The sequence below is a fragment of the Cuculus canorus genome, chromosome 5 (genome assembly GCF_017976375.1).
Source record: "Cuculus canorus isolate bCucCan1 chromosome 5, bCucCan1.pri, whole genome shotgun sequence".
Lineage (NCBI taxonomy): Eukaryota > Metazoa > Chordata > Aves > Cuculiformes > Cuculidae > Cuculus > Cuculus canorus.
The window spans coordinates 54,087,287-54,106,414 of NC_071405.1; the positions used below are offsets into that span (position 1 = coordinate 54,087,287).

General features: G+C 34.4%; 1 protein-coding gene across 2 annotated transcripts in view; it reads right to left on the minus strand.

Annotated features, from left to right (window-relative positions):
- Nucleotides 1–19,128, minus strand: part of TTBK2 (tau tubulin kinase 2) — a 96,512-nt gene that overhangs the window by 54,803 nt on the left and 22,581 nt on the right. For both annotated transcript variants that reach the window (XM_054067397.1, XM_054067396.1), the window contains exons 2-6: nucleotides 16,558–16,717; nucleotides 11,147–11,294; nucleotides 5,419–5,492; nucleotides 4,264–4,404; nucleotides 1,811–1,915 (exon numbers count right to left, since the gene is read on the minus strand). In XM_054067397.1, the coding sequence (XP_053923372.1) occupies nucleotides 1,811–1,915; nucleotides 4,264–4,404; nucleotides 5,419–5,492; nucleotides 11,147–11,294; nucleotides 16,558–16,626 (537 nt within the window). In that variant the 5' untranslated portion in view covers nucleotides 16,627–16,717. The remainder of the gene's footprint in view (nucleotides 1–1,810; nucleotides 1,916–4,263; nucleotides 4,405–5,418; nucleotides 5,493–11,146; nucleotides 11,295–16,557; nucleotides 16,718–19,128) is intronic.

The window sequence follows — 19,128 nt, forward strand, 5'->3', positions numbered from 1 at the left end:
AACAGATTTATGGCCATGAGTAATTCCTTAACGTTGGGGGAAACACAAAGCTGTCGAAGGACTAAAACTTGATACTATAATTTCCAAAACTTCTCTTCTGATTCTTTCAGAATACATTGTGGAAATTCAAGGAATCTGGGATGATATGTAAAATCTCAATGTGACTGGATTCTTTCTGTGGAAGTCATATATATAAAAAGTTAGGCTTATCATAAAAATGTAATAATCAACCTTAACTAAGGAACAGGTTCTTACCAATAGAGTACTACGTTTTTTGGAGAACATGCTTTTACATTGTTCCAGGTTATTTGCAGTATCTGCTGAAGAAATCTAATGAAGTTTAGAAGAAGGATAGCCTTAAGGAGAAGCACACAGCACATTTAATGAAAATATTAATAAATTTTATTAGTAAGCAAGACCAACAGTATGGCTGTTATCTACACAAGAGCCATTTCTCACTTAAGTACAAATAAAACTACTGTCTTTCTTTTCTCTCACTGCCACTCTATTAATAGGAATTATACTATCAGAAAATTAAACAGCTTAAATGGAAGAATTACTTCAGTTACATTGTAGGGCACTGCAATGAAAAACAAAAGGCAAGAGCTGAGTTGTTACAAAATAAAGAGAAGCAGAAATATTAAATTTTCTGTTGTTATCACCTATTTCTCCTGAAAATACTATTATTGTTGTGTTTCTGTATAGAAATTCCAGAAACTTGGGAATTGTTTTCTCTTTGAAATTACACGTCAGTTAAAAAAACATTATAAGCTGCCAAACATACAAGAACACTGAGAAATAAAAAGCAATTATAACCTACTTAAAATGTTTAGCTCACCTTTCCAACAGCAGCAGCCACTCTGTTGGTCTGCCCTGCTCTTTGCTTTCATTGCGGTGTCCAGCATTATGGCTGAAGGAATAGAGTACAGCAGAACCCCGCTAATTTACCTTACTAATTCACATACCTCATAATTTGGACACAAAAATTTGCCACTTTTCCATCTTCTTAGGAAAAATAAAATTGATAATCCTGTAGAGATGGCTTCTACCACTCAAATCGAATCACGTGAATAAATATGTTACATAATATTGACTAGTGCATTATTCAGTGTCACCATCAAAATGTAACCTAAACTGGTTTAACAACGAAAATAAGTTTCTTTAAAACATCACCACGTAACACTGACTTGCTCATTTTCAGACTTTGAAATCAGCAAAAAGACTGCCTGCCAGTGAATTAGGGAGGCTCTACTGTACTTAAAATTGTAATGTCTTCATTGATACACGCTTATCTGCAATTATTTTCAGACTGCATCTCATGGCAATACAGTAACTACACTTAAACTACATCCTGATGTATAGTATAATTAGTGCACTATCACGGTTTTAATTATTCAGACTTTCTCATTCAGTTTAGTGTTTGGTATTTTTCTCCTACATAGATTTTTTGTTATTGCAATATCTAATATCAAGTGAAATTCAGCTCGGGTGTATTACTCTAATAGTTAATGAAAACCTCTTTGTTGCTTGATTTGCTGAATAAAATGATAGATTATCCAAAGAAATCATAGACTACATCTCTGCCTCAAGCCAAAAAACAGAAACCTGATTCATTCCCAACTGCCCGTCCTTAAATATAATCAAAGAAACACATGGCATTTCTGATCTGGGATGACGTTTGTCAAGTTTATATCAGTTACCAGTTCAGTGTAAGTCTGGCATCCTTCTCCAGAAAAAAGCTGAATCTTTTTCACATTCACATTATCACCACATTCAATTAACCAAATTGACAACTGTGAAAAAATCTTACTGGTCTGACATCCCCACATGAGTTGGTAAATTGCCGTGCCAAGCCAAAATCCAGCATATAACACTTCCTACAGGTACTAGGAAAACGTCCCATTGCGAAGTTAGACTAGGAAGAAAAACAAGCACAGACAAATATATAAACACACATGTTCCAGTATGTGCATGTATCAATGCAGTGACACAAACATAGAAATACTAATCCTACTTCTTTATCCTTCCTTCCATATTTTCAGTTCCTCTAAGCTTCTGCTAAGTTTTAAGAAAACTTTGTTAAGAAAATCAGACATCCAACTTAGCATATCTGAACTGCATCCTACTTTGTCACTTAGAATATATTATATTTTTGCAAGAAATTTCCAATCATGTCACCCACTCACATATTTGGATTTGGACATTTCAAAAAACTACCAGCCTAGGGGCTAACAAGTTCATCTAAACAAATGCACTAATATCATATACACAGAATACAGAATAAGGGGTGCAAACTGCCTTTTCCTTTTCATGGGAGGGGGAAAAAACAGGTTTAAAACAAACAAACAATCAAACAAACAAACCAAAAAAAACAGTAAGAGCTGGAAAGTCAGTGAGGAATTATGGAGGTAATGAATTCTGCAAAGCTTCAGTAGATTTTTTTTATTTGCCTCTATGTTATGAAATAATTTGCCCCTATGAAATGTTAATCCTTTCAAAAAAAATTCTTGAACTCTGCTCATTTATGATATTTGAACATGCTGGTTAAAGTGGTTCAAGTCTCTTCCCTGCCAAATCCCTTTAAAATGGATTACATGATATAAAAAAAGATAAAACTAAACCCAAGTTTTCTGAAATGGAATTGGAACTACATCTGAACAAGCTGGAAGCCTAACACAATTAACTCTAGAAAAAATACTTTTCTTTCTCCATTAAGTGAAACAGAAGCACTGTTCCAAATGAATGTGAAATTTACCACTGCTTCAATGAGAAAAGTTGAGGGTAAAAAGCAACTGAAACCACAAAGTGAAATTAGTGTGATCAAAATTATTTTTAAATAGAACAGAAATCCAGCATTGCCTAATTCATCATATGAGGCAAATAACCAAGCAAGGATTTTAAGGTTTCAGCTCAGCACAAAGCTTGATTGCTTTTAATTTAATCTGTCTAGAAGATACATAATAAAAGATAAAATGGACTTGTGTTTTCAAGCTAAAAGAGCTATATGCTAGAAAGCAATTGTGCCTTCTTATGCATGTGTAAATCTGAACATAACTCCTAAAGCAGAAGAAAAATTCTTTATTTTATGAAATATAATCCCTAATATAATCCCTAACTCTGCTGTTTATGCTGGTTCAATATTTAATTTTCTAGGGTTTTGTTCATCCCTTAACAACATTCTCCATTTCCATCCTATTTGAGCCCATGGACTCCAAGATACAGCTAGATAACAGGATGACCCAAATCCATCCTGCCAGCCATAAAGGAACGCATTTCCCATTCAAAACTTGTTTTCACCATTAAAATCTCACGCTCCAGCTAACTTCTCACCTATTTCACTTGACATTCACTGCCTCTGTGTCCTTTCACTGTTAAATGAAGTCTTTCGGGCAGGTCAGGGAAAACACAAGTTTCATAAAAAGTTGCAAGGAAGAAGTGACAGAAGTGCACAGAAACTTATCAGAGGTTTTATGTAAACACCATTCAGATGACAGGAAATTTATCTATATATGCCAGATATTAGCAGCCATATTTGCATCTATTAGAAAACATCAGATCTGCTTATTTTCTCTTTACAATTCTGTAAAGAGAATTATTTTCTCTTTACAAATTCTGTAAGTTCAGCGTTATAATGAGATTTTTATTACAAAGCAATATTAAAAATAGGTGATGCAATTTCAGGAATAAATTCAAAGAAAAAGACAGAAGAAAATAATAACAAAAGCCTGATGCTTCAGGAAGGCACTGTCCACATGACATTTTGAAAACATTCCATTAAAATTGCACGACAAAACAATTGAATAGTACTCTCTTACAAACTGCCTTTTCTTTCCTTGTTTGTTATAAATATATTAAATAAAAAAATTGCTATTGAAGAGCTTAAAAATACACACTACGGCTAGCATCTATTCTCTTAGATTTACTGTGTGAAAATATTAATTGCTGTTAGCCAAATTCATCATGTCGTATCTCATGGCAAATACCCTTGATCACATGATGCTACAGATGAGAACTAGTTTAAACTACAGAAAATTGCAAGGGGGCCTAAGCAACTGGAGACAACAATGATGAAGACCAAAGTTATTGTCGATGTAATTCAATATTAATTAATAGAGAAAATCTGCCCTATCTGACAAACATTCCAGTTTACATCCCTTCTCATTTTTTTCATTTTACCATCTAGTATAGAGCCTATTCTTGTTTATACAGCCATTTTAATGACCGCATATTACTTGCCTGTCTTGATTTAATGGGCAGACTTACCGGTTTTATGTCTCTGTGCAAGAACCCCACAGAATGAATACTTTCAATAGATTCCAAAATCTGCTTCCCAAGTCGCAGAGTGGTACTAATGGTGAATGTTCCTCGAGACTGGCTCCGACGCAGGTCTGCCAAGTTCCGACCCTGATCAAATTGAAAGGACTTTTTCATAAAAAAAATACTTACACCAAGACTCAGAGATAGCAGAAAGTCTTTCTACTTCTTTAGCTGTTCATAGTTAACCACGGAATGCTCTCACTACCTATTTTCATATTCAAGGACAAAACATCTCATTGAAATGCAGTGGGTGTATGTCCCCAAGTATCTCCAATATTCAATATAAAATCTATTTCTGAAAATATGAATCTTAGTACCTTTCTAGCCCTAAATAACATGGCCCAAAGTAACCTCTATTACAAGACTAGTGCATGCACTATTAGTTGTACCTGTGTTATATCTGAAAAAAGGCCGCTGAGAAAATGTTCACAAAGACTTCCTTACAATCATTTCTTCAAGGAAAAGTACGTAATTTATTTAATTATACAGTATTATCTCATTATTATCTTAACCAAACAGATGAAAAATATACTGTGCAGTAAATGCACCTCTGTGATATCACAGAACTGTTGGTCTGTCAGAATAACAGATGATCAATACTATAAACTAGAGTACGCTTCTTTTTCCAGTATTCATATTTCCCAAGACAATAAAAGACAATAACCCTATATGTTAAACTAAGTGTAATCAAGCCATTTAATCCCTTTTCACAGAAACAAGCCTTTCAGGAAAGTGAACTAAGTGCTTTCTTTTACTTGCAAAGGGTATACAAAATGCAGACTAATACATTATATTTTAGACTATTTTCAAGTGAAGACTTCAAAGTTCATATCTCAGAAGACATCACAGTTCATATTTTCAACAGTCAAGTCTTTCTGAGGATGCCAACTTTATCCTTTCTGAGAGAATTATGGAAAGAATATCAAAGGATAAAGATATAAGGATATGCCAAATTTAGGTTTGCTCATGACCCTGCATTCATGATCTTTGAGAGTTTTTTAAAATTTGTCATCCTCTTTAATTTTATTGGTGTTTTCGTATATGCTTGGCTAATAAATCAAAACACACAAGCAAACCGTGAGCTCTGTTTGATACACTGACCTGTAATTGCATGACCACATAGTTAAATCTGTCATTCCTTCCACATCCAATGAACCTACAGACATGATCTTTTCCTGAGAGAAAAAGAAGCAAATTAGCCAGTAATAATGACAGCCTGTGGCTTATTCCTTTAAATACCTAGCAGATTACTAGAAAAGAGTTACATTTCATTAGAGATCTTTAATAACCTAAGTCACCCACCCCCAAAGTTCAACAGCTGTAAAACCAATGTCAGTTCTATCCCATAAAATATGCAGCTCTACCACAGCTATCACTCTTTCATAGAAAAGATGTGTGGCAACATGATTAAATGTCCACAGATCTGAGGCATTTTGGATTGGAAAAACGTTATCTTCTTGCAAAGTGGATGGATTGTTATACACTATATTCCTCTTTTTTTCTATGAGCTGCAGCTGCCATAAAGAAAGAAAACAGTAGAAGTTATCTTCAAGTCAAGTTTTGTATTAAAAATTTTAAAAGTGTTATTCAACTAATAGGATTTATGAATATCTCTTCTAGAATATGATATTTGCTGTTTACCTACAAAAGACAAATTCAGCTCAGGTACACTGACGCAGAGATAAAAGAGTCATGGTAGTTAGGAAAAAAGAAAAATCACAGTTTGGTTTAAGACAGTTTTCTTTAAAGCCGCCTTCTCTCCTAGCAGCAAACTGCGAAGGAGGAGGCAGCTGATCAAAAATCCTGCAGTTATAAGTCAAAGCGTAAGACTCCCTAGTTAAATAGAGAAAAAGGCAAACCAGAGAATGTAGTAGGGAAAAAGAAAGGGAATGCAACCTCATTGCCACTTTAGTATCTGTGTTCATCTACTTGGAGAGAAGCTAGGACTCCTTATAACCTCATTCTACGACAGAACAGCAACTGCAGAGTTTAAGCCCCTCTGGCCATTTACCATTCTGACACCATGGAAATTATAGTCAAGAGAAAGCTGATGGTCGCAAGTGGCTGCTAAAGCTGTGTAAAACGTGTGTCCCCTAAGGTTTCTTTCATTAATTTCTTTACCCTTATGACTACCAAGACATCATAAATTGGAAAAAGTGACAGGACGAAAGCAATTAAAAAATTCAAAAACATGACTGCTTTCAAAGCACCATTATTGCTACAAATCCGGGGGAACTTTTCATTACTGCTGCACTCACAGCTCCATCAAAACCCTAAAACTTGGCCCTACAGCGTCTGAATAGTCTCACTTCATTTGACAAAACAGTGTTTGTCTGTTTATTACTTCCTCAGGAAGCTCCCTGCTACATAAAATTAAAACAATTTAAACAAAGAAAATGGTACAAGATTCATCAAAATAATATATTTTAAAAGAACTCTTTTAAAACAAATCACTACAACTTCTGCAAATAGGTACGTGATAAAAGATAAGTATCACTGCTCTTCCTCCATTGTTTCCTTCCACCCGTTTATTTAAGTAAGACAGGCATTAGAGACAGTATAATTTTATGAAGAAAAAGGATTTGCAGCAAATTTGTCAAGATGAAATTTTGTATATTCATTGCTGCAGTTTCCAGTTAATGAAGTCTCATCTCAAATATTTATGATTCATTTTACAGCCATGGTGGGGATGCTGAAGGAACATCTTCAGAGAAAACATATATTAGTCAGATTTCATCTGACAAATGCAGTAAATGTCTAAAACTCAGTTGGGTCAGAGAAACCCCACTCTAACTGGAGCAGCAACTGTCTGGTAAATTCTCTGGCAAGTAAATTCTATAAAAATCTGAGGAAGCAAGAAAGGACAGAGGTAGGGCCTGTACACCTTATTCAAATAGCGTGATCCTCCACCACTCCAGTGGGGCTATATGCACCTACTACACCTTTGCAGACACCTTCAGTTCCTTTTTCCTCAGTGAGAAAACAATATTTTCCCACACCTGTTAGCCACATGGCTGGGGAGCATGGGGAGAAGAAGGTGGTAATACAGTGAACAACTATGCTCTTGGAAAGCTTTCTAGGAAAGGTTACGAAGCCTACATGCCATTCCCCAGGCTGCAGGGTATCACTACAACTAGCTTTTCAGCCTACGCCAGATGCAACTCATCACTAAATTATCCTAGAGAGCTCTAAATGAGTGAGGGAGAAGTCTGTAAGGCTGTGTGAGACAGAAACCAACAGAGTGAGTCTCACTCGCACTGAGTGAGATGTGATAAATCAGCCTTTTCCCATCTGACTGTGGGAACAGATGGCTTACCAAAATGATTAAAACAAAACAACCATCTGTTGCAGCAGATTTCTTTTAAGACAAAAAGCAAAACCAAAACAAAACCAAAAAACAGGGCTTAAATAGTTAATCAGTATTCTGACAACAATAATTAGGAGACACCATCATTGGCAGGGAAAAAAAAAGCAAAGATGAAATTGATGACTGATAGCTAACCTGTAATAAATGGCCATACCAGTGAATACACTCCTCCTACGTAATTAAGAGAGAAGACACACACCTGTTCAGACATTTAAGCACGTTCTGCTAGATCAGGGTCTTAAAAGAGCTTCTTTGAAGTCTTTCATTACTCACTCTACTGCACACCTACAGAGTTAAGACTCATTTCACCCCCACAATGAATGACCACACTCTTAATTTTCAAAATTTCTGAAAGCAAAAATAATTTTTATTATAGTGCATATAGTGCATCCCTGCTTTTCTGCCAAAAGCTATTCTCATTTCAGTTTCACAGTTTTTGTGAAATAAGATTAGGAACACTCGAAAGCATGTTTATAACCTTGAGAATGTGCCTAGCTCCAGTATAAAGACTAGACGAGCTGTTATGCTGGATGGAGACATATTATATCTGTTTATTTCTTTCCTAAAAGCCCGTGTCTTCATAATTTTCCCAGAAATTATAATAAATATATATTTAAAAGAAAAATCAAATCCCCACATCAAGAGAATTTTGAAAGACACTGTCAGCTTACTGTCTATTATTACATACTATTCATAGATGAAACTTTCCAAATATTTGCAAGAAAAAGGATTGTCATAACAAATCCATTCCTTCCCTTGATTTATGTCCAAGGTAACCAGAACACCTTGAAAGAGAACATAAGCCCTTTGAGAAAAGATTAGTAATTATACACATACATACATCTATATATAGACACATATACCAAAAAGGGATAGAAGAACAAGACAAAAGTTGGTCTCAGAGAATGTATGCTATTAGAAGGTTGTTACAGAAATATCCTAAAAGAACTGTTTACAATTTTGCCTGCCCTGAATTTGTATTTAAAAAAAAAATTGTCAAAAATAAGAAAAAATTCTACAAGTTAAATGAAGCATTTAGTAAAAAACATCCTTCAAGAAGCAATGTGAAAGTTGTTTTCATTTTTCCATTTTTGCCCATTTTTCTTGATTTTCTCTCCGCTTCAAACTTCTAGCTTTTGCATACTGAAAACTTCGGAAGGTAGAAAAATCAATGGAAATGGCTCCCAGGAGCCAAGAGTTTATGTAAAACATAAAATGGTCTCTACCATAATCTTATTTAATAAAAATCCTCTAAGTATGAATAAAAATATATGGATGTAAAAACAGTCAGGTAGCAATGCAAACTATAAATCTCAATATGGGCAAAAGGTTCACCCTTGTCCCATCTCTTAATAGAGTCACTTTTCTGATCATCTACCATTTTCCCTACCTAAAACCAGAACAGTTACACTGTAATGTGTATCTTGCACAGCAATGACTACAGGTCACCTCCAGGTTTACTATCATGGAACTGAGTATTTTTCTTTCTTTTAAACTGTACAAGAGAATAATAAGAGATAAAAATTAAAGAAAAATATTTATTTTTGTCTCACAAGAAGGTTGTCAAAAGAGCTCCTACTAAAGATCTCATATAATAGCAGGGTTTCAGCTATATTGAAACTTCTATTTATTTTCTCAGAGAAATAATATCAAGAAAATAAATAAATGAAATATCTTTATTTGGATCAGATATTATTTGAATTATTTGCCTCAGTGGATGTGTTGTTCAGCTCTTTCATTATTCTGTCCTTTTCATCTAGACAGCATTTCCCGTGATTCAGTAGAATCAGAGACTCTTCTGCAGGACAACTTGGGTCATTAAAGGAATTAGACTCCCAAAGGAATACTGACGAGAAAACTGCAACTTCTGTAAGGCCCTACAGCAATAATTAAAAAAAACATTTTTTGTAATAATTTCAGCAAATATTTCTAGTTTTCAAAAATATTTCAAAAGGTACAAAAGCTTTTACTAAAAAGAACCCAAAACAATCTTAATTCAAACTTCACTATACTGAAATTCCTAGTAGAAAGTTATAAGGCACTCCAATTATGCAGTCATATATAAAGCTATATTTTTACAAATACATTTACATTGTAGTGCTACCAAATTCCCTTATTTTATTTCACTTATCATAATTTTCTTTATTACTTCAGCTGCTTCACCTACATCACTCTAAAGACAATGCTTTTTGCTAAAAATAGAATTAATCTCATGTGTGCAGAAAAAAAACCTTGAAAAAATTAATTTTGAGCATTAAAAAACCCAGGAGTTACAGAGTATTTGTTTATTCGAAAGTCACTATTTTTAAGATAATTTCTTTCAAGAACCCTGAAAAATGGTTCCCAAATTTATGATTGGTAATACTGAAATTTACTATTCATTTCCTCACTAGAAGCTGTAAAATTCAAAGAAAGTTAATATGCAGTCCCTGAATCTCTTTGCTCAACTATAGAATCCTAGATGTTCGAGTAAAATTCTTTAAAAAGAATTAAACACGGGAACAGTTTGTTAACACTACAGCATGTGACACGCTTGCCCTCTTAGTTCTACAGAGGCTGTCAACTTCTGCTCCAATGTGACCTGTACAGTAGATTAGGCAGCACCATGTGGCATGTACATTTTGGTTTATTCAAGCTATAAGTCTGTAAAAATCAGGCTGCTGACAGGGACTGATGGATTAATCAAAGCCTTCCAGATTCAAAATAATCTTTTTAAAGAAAAAAGTCATCCTTTAAACTTGCTTTTTCTAATCTTACGTTGCGAAAAGCAATGAAGAGAAGCCATTGCATATTTCTCTGTATTGATAGCTTCGGGCATTAAAGTATTTAGAGGTATATCAAAAGCAACTAATCAAAGCTGTGATTTGGAATAGTCAAGGACCTGAACCCTAGAAGTATTTTGGGGCTTTACGTGCCAGTAATTTTTTTTCCACAAACTACACTATTTTAAAGTTCGGGTTTTGTTTGTGTGGGTTTTTTGAAATATGTCTCCCATTCCAATATTATAATTATTCTTGGCAATATTTACAAAGGCAAAGTAATACAAGTACTCTCATTGTGGATGTCATGTGAAGGACTTGCAAATATTCGGTGCTAGACAGTATAGAAAAAAAGAGATCATCTTAGAAGAGGAAATAAAAAGCTAACAACAAAGCCTAGAGCAAAAAAATGTAAGGAGAAGATATGGATCTAGAATAAAGTACAGTTTAGCATAGGTTTCACAGCAATTTCTTTTTTGTTGCTCTTTTTATTTTCATGTTGCCCTAACTCAAAGAAAAGGTTCATTGTAGCTAAACTTTCACAAGCCTAAAGAGCTTCTATTGCACTTATAACAACCACTTAGCAATAATCTGCAGAATACAGGGAATATTTACTGAAATTATGACTAAATAGATATTATAATGAGTTTTTAAGAAGATACGCTAACATTCTACTTCTGGTGTATCCAGAGTACAGCCCTACCTTGCAATTTCTTCAACACAGCTACTTCCATTTTCAGCACTTGCTTTGGCTGCTGAGCTGATTCGACCTTCAGTGCAACATTTTCCCGAGTAAGCAAGTCCAGTGCATCGTAAATTTCTCCAAATCCTCCACCTCCTATTTTCCTCAGCTGTGTTGGGAAAAGAAGACAGAACAAAACCAGATTTTAAAAAGGAAAGAACAAAAAAAAGGAAACAACACCAAAAAAGAAGAAACATCAATACTTCTTTGTACTGCCTGCCATACTGCAAAAACTGTTGTATTACTATTCAATATTAAAATGATGTGATCATATACTTCAGTACATAAAAGAGCTGCTGAATAATCTACAAAGGTAATGTTAATGACAGTTTGGAAGAGAATCCTGGGAAAACAAGTTGATACACCAGATTGCCATCTGCACTAAACTACTTCTATTTAATACAACAGAATAGTGCACTAGCATTCCCAGCATGAATTTCACCTAAGTCAGGACGCTGAATAAAATCTTTCCTCAGATAGTCACATACTACCCAGAGATCTTCAAGTACAAATCCACAGTGACATTTGTAAAATATGTAATATTTTTCTGTTTTTCAGAAACACATACACTGAATACTAAAGGTATAAAAGTCCTTGGACTAACTGGAAAGAGATAGCATTTTCTACTAAATGCAGTGACTTACACATAGCAGCTTAAGGTTCACCAATTTCATTCTTATTAACAAACATACAAAAGAAACTTGTACCACAGAAAATTTCAATTGTGTTAGGAAGAGGTAAAAAGAATGCTCCAGGCATATTAATTAGTCTGCACGACATTCAGAGCAAATATTAAACAGTTGTGCTTTCACTCTGCTTTAAATGCTCACAGGGAACAGAGATTTGTCTGGTTTTCAGTATCAAAAATGTCAATGTTATTTCATGCAATGCTTTCATATGGTGATCTCCCCTGTAGCTACCACTGTAAAGCTGAGAAAAGAGGAGACAAAAAGAATTTACCCTAAGAAACACACAATATTGCATTTGTATGATATTTTACCTTGAAGGAACTGCCATGGTTTTCTAAATGTCATTTGAAAATATACAGTTGCTAAGGTTATAGGATTACACTGTAATAAATGTCATCTAAACATACTGGGGATCTAGAGATCAGCAATATGCTGACCTATCTTCAGATTCTGAAAAATAAATAGAATGTTTCCTAATCCAGACAATCAGCTGTCTGACTGAGAAGGAAAAGCAATTTTTAAAATAGCCGAGGCCCCTAGGAACAAGGAAGACAGTAACAATTGTAATACTCATATTCTTTACTTGCATGTTTCAAGGCATATTGAATGAAATTTTTATTCTGTATGACTACATCAATACCCAGTATTTCATCATGCACTTTCTGTCCTGAAGATCGCTCACATTGCAAGCAATTGCTATTTCAGCATTCCTAACATGAGGAAAATATGATCCAAGATATGTAGCATTATCTGCATTACTCTGGCCAATTCTTTGACAGCTTTGAAAAGGCACATCACATTTTAATACCCACAGAAATAACCCACCTAAACATCTGCTTTTATGCAACATCTGTTGGCTGCAAATTCACATGTTCCTTTCTTTTAACAGGCATGCTAGCTCTTAGCAAATTCAATCTCCTCTTCTCCACAGGCTGTATGCTTTCTCTGAAGCACTGTAACATGCATGCTACCATGTTTCAGCCCGTTACTCTTTAATCTAGACATTCCAATACCTTACCAAGTACAGAACATCACAATTCCTGAATAAGACATTTGTGTCTTTGGACATGACTTGTTTAAGGTACTACTAGGGTAAGAATCTAGGGTTAACCCCGAAATAATGACAAACCATGAGAAATAGAAACCTTTCAAATCTGACGACATATTCAGTGTGTCTTGGATACCTTAAGATGTATTTAACATAAAGAGAGTGTTAGTCCTTACAGAAAGGAGATCTGTCATATAAATATTTGCAAAAATAGCAAGCTGCAACAAGATTTTATGTATATAGTTTTTTTAAAAAAAAGAAAAAGTATGTGTGTATCTATGTATATCTCAAAGATGTAGTTTTGTGACTAATTTGGCCATCTTAGTCTGCACTTTTCCAATTCACCTCTTGGTCTGGTAATGCCATTACCTTGCCTAACTGTAAGCTGTTAACAGGGTTCCAGCAGTTAAACATAGTCATTGAGCTAACTGTAGTTTTCAGCATAAGCACATTAATTTCAATATAGTACAAGCACAACAGAGACAGCAGGCATACATAGTGAAAAAGGTGAGGGGGGGAAAGGAAAGAGATGACAAAGCCATCCTCACCCCTAGACAAACTAATGGCAGTTTACCATATAACTTCATTTATCAGCTTTGAGAAAGGGCCAGACTGAGAAAAAAGACTGCTTCTGAATGTTTTTTTTCTGCTCGTGTGCTTAAAAAAAAGTTAAAAAACCCCAAACAAACAAAACTCAAAACTAAACACACCACCACCCTATTAAAATAAACAGATCAATTGTAATCCTTCGATAAAGTACACCAGAATCATTAACATATATCCAATAACGACATCAGTCAATAATTCCAGGCACAAATTAACCTCTCTTTGATCGTAGAAAAAAATATTTTCCATGTCCTATTTTCCATTGAGTCACACATCACATTCAGCAATAAGGCCACGTTTTCCTTGGTCTCCTTTTTGTTTACAGCCTCCCAGTTGAAGTCTTGTTGCTTTTCACATCACTCTCCAGTTTTAAATGCCATCTGAGCTCTGCTTTCCTATATATTCATCCCAACAAACAGAGGCAATGTCTCCATATTAATCTTGGGCAGTTCATCCCTGTTTCCACCTTCGGTTCATTTGCATTTTGCTTTTGAGTTCAGAAAGGAATTGACTGTTTAGTCATTCTGGCCTCCTGCCACATCTGCTCAACATCTTTTATCTTGAGAATGAGCACTTTTCCCTAGTTTATACCTGCACCAGATTCTCCTATTTTGTACATTAGTTTCAAACCTCTCTTCTTTGCACTCAGCATCTCACCTCCAAACTTATTCTCTTCATCCTCTCCTCTCTTCCGCTCCCATCTCCTTGTGTGCTTCAAGTCTAAAGCACACAATTTCCAACATGTTTTGGTTTGGTACTTTCACTTATACTGCATATTGAACGAAATTCTTAAACCTACCTAAAAACTAATTATCATCACAATCTAGTCTCTCCAAGTCACAACCGTAATAAAAATTTAAAATAAATTTTAAAGGCAAAAATGAGGGATGAGAAAAGGCATAAACAGAGGATAAAAGCAAATGCTAATAGATACAGACAGCTGTAGACAAGGAGGGCGTCACTGAGGAAAAAATACTTTATAATGTCTTTTCTATGCTTACTTTTCAAAATAGAATCACCCTAAAGAAAGCCAAGGTTAAAATTAAATTTAATTGAGCACAGTTTTTAAAAATGTTCATATCCACAAATTCCAGGTACTTGTTTACATTATAAAGACCCAGGTCCCAAACAGGAAAAATTCTGAAAACTGCATTTCAGCTGCAAATCTTTACATAACTTCCAGAATGTGTACCTTTTATTTCTTAAACTGGTTACAACAAAATACTCTCATGTAATCATACTACAGAGCTGCCATTCTTCAACGTGGGGGAAAAAGCAGGATATTGGGAGAGTTCCACAAGGAGCAATCAGAGGTACTATTGATAATTAGGGACAGCACTCATGGTCACCAAAACCTGAAAGCCCACTGGTTTGTGGGACCAACTACAACCTGAGAGCCTCACTCTTCTATACAAGGAATCTTTAAAGTACTCCATTACATTAAGAACACTAGCAAAAAAGCTTCAGTTCTGCATAACGTAACATAACATTATTAATTTTAATTTAACAGTATTAATTTTAATATATAAGGCATTTCTAAAATTTGCATGCTCTTTTCTTCCACTGTCTTTCAGACTGTCCTACAAAATTGTAAATTCAGAAAGAAGTATATTGCCTTAGATGCCATCAAGAAATCCTTAATGTTTGCCATAGAAGTTAAAGAAATTGTAGAATTACCCACAGACAATATTTGGCGCTCACCTACATGTAGCACTTGATTTGGAAAACATACAAATTAAAATGTATAATCACATGAGATGAACAGCAGCCTACAGGAAACAGCTAAAAGGAAAGAAAATAAACCTGAAGAAAGAAGGACTACTGTTGCACATATCAGTCAACTATATAGTTTTGCAGACAGTGATATATTAGTACACTTATCTATTTTTAATGCTATTTTATTCCATTTGATCTCATTCAAGACTATGCTTCCAGTTTTACTTCACTGCAATATTGAGATGCAATACAAGAAGGTATTTTGCAAATACTCGCACTCCAAATATAGCCATTTAGGTTCTGTTTACATAAAATGAAATAAAAGGTTCTCTTACACAAAGCTAATAATCAGCTTCCTGCATTTTTAAATGCAGGATAGGGCACAAGATTGCTGAAATTATTTTCTCTATATGAATTTGAAATTAATGATGAAACAGTATCTTCTATGCTTAGTCTCACAGCTCTAAATAAAATACAGAAATATGGGAGTAATAGTAAACAAATATTATGTAAAATATAGTGATTTGGTGTCCATTCACATCCTACTCAACACTCAAAATGTTCTTTTATGAAGTGATGCTTCCCTCCCCACCTTTAATTTTTCAAATCTCAAAAAATTGAGATGAGTAAAAAAATCCTAAAGAGATCAGGTGAATGGAGAAAGAACTATATTTTTCCTAGAAAAAAATGGTTTCAAAAGGATACTGTTTCCCAGCAAAAATCATTTCAAATGAATACTATTTCCCTCTAGATGTAAATCAAGGATATGAACACCAAAAGGGAATGGAGGTATTCACGACAAAGCCAATACTGGCACAAAATCAAATGGATATTAATCAGTGAGGAATAAATCTATGCCACAAAAATATAATAAACAAAAAGCATCTCTAATTGGAAAAGCAGCAAGGTCTTAAAAGACCTTCCTATAAGGAATAACAAATCTCACGATCTGAGATTGAGTTTCAAGACGGTGCCTAACTGACTTCCAAAATGGACTGGCGTAATCACTGGCTAATTGGATTCATTATACTAACAGGACTCTTCCAGTTCTACTCTGAACAGATACTAAGTCAGGATTTAAAAGCTTTCCTAGGTCCTTCGCAGAAAAAAAAGACCTACCTTAAATCCGTATACCTTCTTTTTAAAGTAGGATAAGAGAAACATGGTTTTAAAAGTCCTTTCATCATTTAGCCTAAGTATTAAGCAAAATACATCCCACTAGGATTTTGAAACAGATTTCAAAGTGCAAACTACTTCTTTTTTAAAAAAACATGTTTTAAAGAAGAAAAATAATTGCAGGAAGGCATACTCACCACCTTCCATCTTTCCTTGACCAAGATTCCCACACTGAGGATGTCAGGCTGCTCCCCTCCTCCACTCATTGCAATCTCCTGACACGGTGGAGCTGCTACACAAGGTCTATGTCAGTAGAAACCATCCAGTTCCCAGGAGTGGCTTCCATTTAACCATTGACTGCAGAAACAGAACAGAACATGCGATCTCAATGATTAACAGGATAACATGAAATACACAAAAAGTAGTGTTTCTCATCTAGCACCTTAACTAGTTTTTGTTACTTATGTTGGGATTCTAGCCAAACAACTTCCAGTACAGAAAGAAATCCAAATATATTCTTCCTTATTTTTTCAACCTGTTCTGTCTCAAACCTCCAAGCCTCATCTGAAAATAGTATTAATAAATAAAAACATTTTCAGAATTATAATCTGCAGTTTCAAATTACTGTATAGCATAATTACAGTTAGTTTAAATTTTAATACAACTTTTAAAACCGAAGTAATAATTTACTAGATCATTAAGTAATTAATAGTAATGTGATAATAAGCTTAAAGCAATATTAGCCAAAAAATTACAAAATTAAAAACATACTTAAATTGGAATTTAAATTATTGCACTGCGTACTGACTATTACACATTTTCCAATGTGTTGCACATAGCTAGGATTACTTGGTATTAAATATGTCAAAGTACAAATAGCTAAAGCGGAAAAAAACCTTGTCTTGGGTAATTCTATCAGTTTCATTTTTTAATTTTCTGGCTTTAGGCAGTAATCTCTAAATTGAATTATATATAGCAATATAAAAATCTGTCTTTTGGAGATTAATTCATCCATAATGTCTCCCATCAGCAACTACTACAATCAATTAAAAGGTTATTTCAATTGTTTAAAGCTTTTCTAGAATTGTGCGTATTTGTTAGACTTGTGTAATTACACAAGCCTAAGTCTTTGTACAAGCTCTCTTATCCAATGATAAAACTCTTTTTAAAAGTGTATTTGCTTTGGGTTTATTTCTATCACTTCCACAACAGCATAAATGAAAAACGAAACATTCTTTTCTCCCTGAATGAACACATAAATGGTATGCGAAATGGGTACAACCATTCTGACTTAAATTAACAGTGCGCTCTTCCATGTAGATAAATGTCAAATTTACTACAGGGCTAAATTATGCTTTTTTTAAAAAAAACAAACAACCAAACAAAAGCAACTCTGCTGCTTAAACAACGTGGCTTTAGAGACAGATGCTTGTTTGACATGACAGTAACTGTGGGGTTTTTTTTCATATTATTTCATATTTGTTTTTCATATTTCTTTTATGCGTTTCTTGCTCAAATTGTAAATTCTGACATTTAAACGAAGTCTAAACAAAATAGATCTCTCTGGAGAACAACTAATCTAGATTAGTATAAATTTATACTACATGAGAGTGGATTACACCCTTGTAAAACAATTATTCAGAATATGTAGCCCGAATTGGTTTAATTCAAACAAATGAAGGGAAACCAAATTAAGATTGTGTATTCTAAATAACAGCATGCACCCTACAATTTAATCAAGTTGAACTAAACCAATTTAAATTCTACCAGTGCTATTAAATCCACCCCTGCAGATAAGATCAAAATTCTAAAGAGAACTATAGTCATTTAGGTGAACACCTTTAACATTACTAACCACTGTTCATAATTGCCAGCCTTTCTAACAGAATTACCATAACACAGTCAGAAACTAAGTAAGTCAAAGGGAAAATGAAATAGCACCAATGCAGGGAAAAAGGTGTACTTCCAAAATTACGTATTTATAGCATGTACAGTGATTTTTCAATTTGCTCAAATCTTTGCTTGCCTTTCAACCACCTCCAGTTACATCAAAGTAGGTCTTGACTAAGTAGTATGTTTACTCTTATATCAGGACTTCAAGGGTTTCTTTTTTTCTGACACCTGCTTAAAAAAATAATGGAGAAAGTATTTATCTCCCTGGAGCAAAACCTAAAATTGACAAGTATGACTTTCGCTAAAGCTTTCAAACATGAACAAGATTCATCATATATAGGAAAAGTGTGCTTTATCAAAGCAAAGATAGGACAACAGTGGGTTTAGTGGGTTTTGCTAATGCTATCAGCCTTGATCTGACACCTAGTTTGATACTTTAAAAAAAAATACATTTCAAATTACAATTTATAGTCACAGTTTTGACAAATATTTCTGAGAGCTCTCCATTCGTGGATTCTTGAGCATAGTAAGAGAGCATCAGTAACTGGCCCAGAATGCAAATATGAAATATATATATATCCACAGAACCATCCCATACTTAAAGAATTATTATGGAAGTACCGTTTTACTGTAGATAACATCTATATGGCCAGGTAACAAAATCTTCATTTTTACACAGTTCCTCAATCCTACTCCAGCACACTAATTCCTTGTTAAATCTCTTGTTATCCTATATCATTACAAAGCAATAAAACCTATTCCATATCATCAGTTCCCAGTATTCAAAGCACCAGCACCCCAGGACCCATTAAACTGGCATACATGGGAGGCAGAAGTTCACTCCTGAGCCTCTGAAGGCAAGGTGCTAAACACCC